Source organism: Pongo pygmaeus, chromosome 3 (assembly GCF_028885625.2).
Source record: "Pongo pygmaeus isolate AG05252 chromosome 3, NHGRI_mPonPyg2-v2.0_pri, whole genome shotgun sequence".
NCBI classification, from domain to species: Eukaryota; Metazoa; Chordata; class Mammalia; order Primates; family Hominidae; genus Pongo; species Pongo pygmaeus.
The window spans coordinates 49,548,990-49,556,261 of NC_072376.2; the positions used below are offsets into that span (position 1 = coordinate 49,548,990).

The 7,272-nt window shown below is 34.0% G+C and overlaps 1 protein-coding gene across 2 annotated transcripts in view; it reads left to right on the forward strand.

Annotated features, from left to right (window-relative positions):
• The window catches only part of UBA6 (ubiquitin like modifier activating enzyme 6), an 84,067-nt gene extending 82,006 nt beyond the window's left edge, over positions 1-2,061 (forward strand). For both annotated transcript variants that reach the window (XM_054484994.2, XM_063663640.1), the window contains exon 33: positions 154-2,061. In XM_054484994.2, the coding sequence (XP_054340969.1) occupies positions 154-289 (136 nt within the window). In that variant the 3' untranslated portion in view covers positions 290-2,061. The remainder of the gene's footprint in view (positions 1-153) is intronic.
• The last annotated feature ends 5,211 nt before the right edge of the window (positions 2,062-7,272 follow it).

Genomic DNA, 7,272 nt, shown 5'->3' on the forward strand with positions numbered 1-7,272 from the left:
TTTAGTAAAGAAAAATGAATATATGAAAGCAGATTATTATTAGATGTTAAAGTCTAGATACAAGTCCAGGTTCTCTGGATGGCGTTAGTCAGCAAATCATTTTTTCATTTTATAGAATTTACTGAAGTATTCATTCTTGCTTATTTTTCTTAGAATGCATAAACTTGTAAAACCTTCTACTGAAAAGAAATATGTGGATCTTACTGTGTCATTTGCTCCAGACATTGATGGAGATGAAGATTTGCCTGGACCTCCAGTAAGATACTACTTCAGTCATGACACTGATTAATACAAGTTGTCTTAATGTTACTCCAGGACCACTTGATTTTGGAAAGAGTGCACTTAATTCAGAAGCTAAAGAAAATCAGCTCATAATACTATGGATTTCTCTTTCATTAAGCCTTAATTTTAAGGGAAACATCAGTAAGAAACTGCACTGAAGAATTATAAAACATTTTGGGGCATAGTATACACTTGTCTAACGGTTCACACATGGCTATGATCACAAGCAACTTTGAACTGGAATGCCATTTACAAAAGTTTTGTGTATTAATCTGTGTATTAATCTCTCTGGATAAAAAGAAGGAAAAAATATGTATGACCAGAACAGATATGGATGAAGAAATTGGAAGCAACGAATGCAACTATCCAAAAAGTTTAATTTTATTTTATGAATTTCTTTTTTGTTTAGTCTTGAAGACTGATTTTCTATGCAAATAGTGTTTGGCATCCTGCACCTGTCATGTGATTTGGCTTTGACAATTTAATAGCACTGGGAAGAAGTATGGTAGTGGTGGATGAAGGGTGGACATTTTAAATTGTGCAGTTACAGTTTACTGTCCTATTACCTCTGCTGGTTTAACCAGAGTTTGTTATATCACTATGTCCCCAAAATCAGGATTTTTGTTGATAGCATCACTGTTGTAGGAGCAATAGGTCAGATGAGACGTATTAACTTAGACTAAACGTGAACAGTATTATATGGACTCTCACAATGCTCTTAGAGAATCCGTGAATGTGAACAGACAAATGTGGCTAACCATTTGATTCTTCAGTATGCCTTCTAATGTGGCTATTTTATTTATGTGAGACTCTAAACCTGATTGTCCTAATATATAAAACTAAAAGATTTTGTAAAGGGAGTGTCTTTAGAAATAGATGAAAAGTAGAATGTTAAAAATTGTTGCTAGGGTAGTCTTTTTTTTTTTCCAGAAACCTAATTAGGGTATTAAATGCTGTTTTTTGTTTGTTTGTTTGTTTGTTTTTAAAGAGAAGCATGTTATTTCATTCCCATTCCCAGAAAGGGAGTTAATGAAGATAAAAATTTATTTTTTAAGGTCTTTATTGAGAAACTTTGTTTTCTGATATGAACTATTGCAGATGTTTTTATAAGTACTTTCATTAAAATGATGTAAACAGTAGTACCCAACACTGTAAACTCAGTGAAAATAGTAAATGATTCTTTTATTACTAAGACTGTCATGCATTCTGAAGCAATTGGCTTTTTTTTAACCATAGGAAGTCATTTCCGTCTAGCTCCTTTCCTTCTACTCTCCTGCTCAGACCATTAGTAGGTACTTTGTTAAATAAAAAACTAGATTAACATCAATATTACTCCAATTTGGTATCTTTTTACACTATGTATTATACCTACTTTCTTTTTATTTCATTTACAAATAGTTTAAATTACTTTATCCCTACTTTCTTTTTATTTCATTTACAAATAGTTTAAATTACTTTATCAACCAGCTGTATTGTTTCCCTCTTGTAAAAGTACAATCAAGTGGTGAAAATGTATGTGGAAGTGGAGAGTGAGTTTGTATGATTAAAGGATAATCTATACATAGGGAAGTGGGCAAAAGTGGATAGGATGAATTTAAAGAAAATGACTACCTTTGGAAAAAAGAAATTGAATTTTGTTCACATATCCTACCCTTTCCCATTGTGCATATCCCAAGTGTCGTATTTAAAATTAAGGTTACTTAAAACAGAATCCAGGAATATCAAGGCTCTGTGGCTTGGAATTTTAGAGGATAGGACTAATAAAAGGACTTTTGCAAAGAAGGCTTTTTTCCACGTTCACTTTGTTTTGTGTTCTTTGAAAGTAACTGATATTTTTCAGGTAGTCATTCAGCAATCCGTAAATATGATCCAGTAACTTGCTTTGAAGTCTCGACATCTCTTCAGAAGTAAATTTAGAACAATGCTGTCAGTTCATATTTATAGATATTAGTGTTTTAGCAAATAAAACAAAATCAACAAAAATTAAGTTCATTTTGTGATTAAACCTGCAACCAGTTTTCCATTACTTTTTTTCTATAGTTAATGGTTATTACCATAATTTCTTCTGTTTGGTTCTACTAAGCTAGAAAGCCAGGGTGAAGTTAATGATAATTCCCATTATTTTATTTCTGTACCATGAGATCACTGTTGATGACTGAAATACCAGGTGCAAAAATTAATGGTTTGATTTTTGTACAGTTTCAATGAGTAATTTTTTACTTATTAAAAATAAATTAAGAAATGTAAGAATATCTTTGTAAATCACGTTCCATAAGTTGACTCCAGAGATTCTGATTTTGCTATTTATTTTGTGAGTAATGTTGCTTTGGTGTTTCCTAATTTTCAAGTTTGCAATCATGGAGATACAGCAGTTATTAGGTGTAGAAGGACATTACCTCAAATGTCCTCAAATGGCTCCAGGAAATTCTTTTAAAACAGTTGGAGAGAAATAGTCGTGACCATGTAAAACCTAGAGGATCTGGTAAATCCCATACCACTGGTTAGGGATTTGTAAAGTCCATTTCTTTTTAGAGTTCAAAACAGTTCTATTACTTGTCTGTAAGTTCCCCAAATAAATTGACCCAAAGGTAGGACATGGAAATAAATGTATATCTTTATTTTTTAATCTACTATATCACACTCTGGTGACAGTCATGGAACATTAAAAAAGCAGCTATGTTTATTTTATAATTAGTAAAATGAAGACAGAAAATTGTTCTTTTGAAATTTTTAGGGAAAAAAAAAATCTTGTGACCTAAGTCTTTCCGCTATAATGAATATTCATTGTGATTGCAAATATCTAATTTTATATAATCACTGTGTATGGATTTAGCGATTTTACTTTTCATAGATTCAAAAACATATAATCTGAATGCTTTCTCTGAAAAAAAAAATTAGAGAGTTGAGCTCTTGAGGATCAGAGTTAAGTATCTATCCATTGATAATATGTGTTCATTTTGCTCTGTGTCATAACTTTGTTTTTTATTGAGAAATATATATTCAAAAATACATATATATTCAAAAGTACATAAAATATAAATACGCAGTTCAAGGAATAATTTTAAAGCAACTATGTAACTAGCACTCAGCTTAATAGAATACATTGACAGCAGTTCAGAAATTACCCATGTAGTTCCTTCCCAGTCACAACCAGCTCCCTGCCACATACCCTTTGGTAATTACCACTATCCTACCTTTTATGATGATTGTCTCTTTGTTTTTATAGTGTTACCACCTATGTGTGTAAACTTAAACAATACAGTTTGCTTGTTTTTGAGTTTTATTTAAAATCATACATTCTTTTGTAGCTGCTTCTTTTGTTCAAGATGGGATTTATTCATGTTGGTTGTAGCTGTACTTTATTCTTCATTATGTCTGTGTAATTTACTTTTCTGTTAATACGCCACAATTTATTTACTGTAGACAATTGGGGTGTTTTTAGTTTCAGGCAATTACAGTTTCACAATGAACATTATTTTATGTAACTCCTAGTACAAAGAGTATATATCTAGGAGTAGAATTTTTTGGTCATAGGGTATTCATATCTTAAATTTTATTAGATGATTACAAATTTTTTTCTAAGCATTAGTATGTTGGTTGGTTTTGTGTTGCTATAAAGGAATATCCAAGACTCGGTAATTCATAAAGAAAAAAGGTTTATTTGGCTCATGGTTCAGCAGCTTGTACAAACATTACACCAGCATCCTTGCAATCATGGCAGAAGGCAAACGAGGAACTGGCATATCACATGGCGAGAGAAGCAAGAGAGAAACAGAGGAAGTCCCAGATCATTTTTAAGAATCAGATCTCACATTAACTCATGGAGCAGGAACTCGTCATCTCAACGAGGGCACCAAGCCATTTATGAGGGATCCAGATATCTACCCCCATAACCCGAACACCTCCCACCAGCCCTCACCTCCAACACTGGGGATCACATTTCAACATGATATTTGCAGGGGACAAATATCCAAACCATATTTCTCCATATCTTGGTCAGTGCTGGTGTTAACAGTTTTTGTTTTTAATTTTGCCAATCTGGTGGATGTGCGATTGTATCTCATTGAAGTTTCACTCTGCATTTCCCTAATTACCTGTGAAGTTGAGTATTTTTTCATAAGTTTATTGGCCAATTTGACTTTCTGTTTTTATAAAGTATCTTGTCAGGACCGTCACACATGTTTTTGTTGTGTTGCTAATCTTTTTCCTCATTGATTCATAAAGAATCTTTATAAATCTTGTTCTTTGTTGGCTATATAGTTGCCAATATCTTCTCCCATTTTGTGGCTTGCCTTTCCCTCCCTTATGATGTTCTTTGATAAAAACAATTTATTAATGGTTAAGTACTAGGAAGTATGAGTGTTTTAAAATTAGAGCGTGAGTTGTTTTAAGAAACCATTCCCTACCCTGAAGTCATGAAGATAGTCTTATATATTGTCTTCTAAAAGCTTTAGTTTTGCCTTTCATATTTAAATTTTTTTCATGAGGAATTAATTTGGTGTATGCTAGGAGATGCCTCACCACCATTTATTGAAAAGTCTGGGTTTTATTCCTCCTTTCTATAGTGCCACCAAAGTCATGTATTATATCCGTATGTGAATACAGATTTCATCAACATCTGTTGATGAAAAAAGTCAAACTCTGTAAATATTTTCAGAGATTATTCTGAGCCAAATATGAGTAACCATGGCCTGTGACCCAGCCCTCAGGAGGTCCTGAGAACATGTGCCCCAGGTGGTCAGAGTACATCTTGGTTTTATATATTTTAGGAAGGCATGAGACATCAATCAAATACGTTTAAGAAATACATTGGTTTGGTTCAGAAAGGCAGGACAACTCAAAGCGGGGGCTTCCAGGGTATAGGTTAATTTAAAACATTTTCTGGTTGACAGTTGGTCGAGTTTATCTGAAGACCTGGGATCAATAGAAAGGAAATATTCAGGTTAAATAAGAGATTGTGGAGAACAAGTTTTATTGTGCAGAGGAAACTCTCAGCAGACTTCAAAGAGAGCAGGTTGTAAAATGTTTCTTATTGGACCTAAAAGGATGCCTGGGTCTTAGTTGATTGTCACCTGGATTTGGAAAGGAAAGAAGGGCAAAAAAAAAAAAAAAACAGGTAAGGGGGAAAGGGGATTCTTTACAGAATGTAAATTTTTCCCACAAGGGATGGCTTTGCAGGGCTATTTCAAGATATGGCAGAGAAACATGTTTTGGGGTAAAATGTTTTGATTTTCTTTCTTGTTCTGCCAGAGTCAAATTGGAAAGTTAAGTCTCACGATATACAGGGTTAAATAAAACCCATCTGATGAGAACTTATGGTTTGTAGAGCATGACTCCCCAGACGCCTTAGGAATTTGGGCAAGATAAAAAAATATCAGAGCTTAGTCCTTATGTCTCTTTCTAAATTTTTTTTCCCTTTTTTCTATCCCTGTGCTAGTATACCATCATCATCATTGTAGCTGATATATTCTTGATATCTGGCCAAACAAATCCTCCCAACTTATTGTTCTTTTAGAGTGTCTTGGTTATTCTTAGCCCCTTGTATTTTCAGTTCTCATATTTCTAATTGAAAGCATGTAAATTTGTCACTCCTGCAGTTTCTAATTGTCTTGCTGAAATTTTCGGTCTCTTATCTGCTTCAAAATGAAAAGCATAATTATTTTCTAGTCTGTCTAATAATTCCAGAATCAAAACCCGCCTGTGGGTCTGTTTTTATTTTGTTTCTTCTAGTCTTCATTCTTACTGTCCTGTCTCCTTGTGTGCCTGGTTATCTTTAATTATGTACCAATATTGTATTTGAAAAAACTAGAAATAACTTGATACTCAGAATGATATTTTTATCTTCCACAGAGTTTTTTGCTTCTGGCAGGTACCTGGGCATTAGTAATTTAGGATTATTTTGATCCAATTTCAGAGACTGAAATTTTCCAGGTCACCTAGGTGACTGAAAGCTGAGCCACAGACTGTGGTAATGCTCTTCTGTTCATCCTTATTTCTAGGGTTCAACCATTCAGGGTTTCGAAGTGTGGTTTGGAATTACCAGGCCCTTACCTCTTCACTGACCCTGGACTCTTTTTGAATCTTTAGCCCCTTAGCTCTATCTACTCAACTTCCCAGTGGACTTTTGCAATCTGTAAATACTCCTAACACAGTGGTCCCAAATGAAGGGTTCATTTTTCTGAATTTCTGTCTTCTTTTCCCAGATATTATTGGCATGGTAATTATTCACCAACTTATCAGCTTTCTGCTGCCTCCCCACATCTTTGAAAAGTATATTTTATCCAGCTTTTCTAAATGTTTTTAAGTGAGAATATTAATCCAAATTACTTAGCCCACATTATTTCCTGTTGATTATGTATAAAATACAGTTGGTTTATTTGTATTGTTTTTGTACCTGGAAACAATAAACTCTCTAGTGATTCTCTAAATTATTTGCACATTTTTTTAAATTTTATTTTTTTTGTTTTGTTTTTTTGAGACAGTCTCGTTGTGTCACTCAGGCTGGTGCAGTGGCGTGATCTCGGCTCACTGCAACCTCCACCTCCTGGGTTAAAGTAATTCTCCTGCCTCAGCCTCCCAAGTAGCTGGGACTACAGGCACCCACCACAACACTCAGCTAATTTTTGTAGTTTTAGTAGAGACGGGGTTTCACTACGTTGGCCAGGCTGGTTTTGAACTCCTGACCTCATGATCCGCCCACCTCGGCCTCCCAAAGTACTGGGATTATAGGCGTGAGCCACTGCACCGGGTCCATTTTATAAAATTTTCTACATAAACTTAACTCCAAACAAAAATAGTTTAATCTTTTCTAAGATCCAAATTTTGGTTTTGTTGATCCTTTCTATAGTATGTTTGTTTCCTATTCCATTGATTGCTGCCTTTATCAATATTATTTCTATTTTATTAGGGATTTTTTTACTATTCTGTTTCTAACTTGTTGAGATGGGTTACTTCTTTCATTTTTAACCTGTCCTCCTTTTCAACATATAC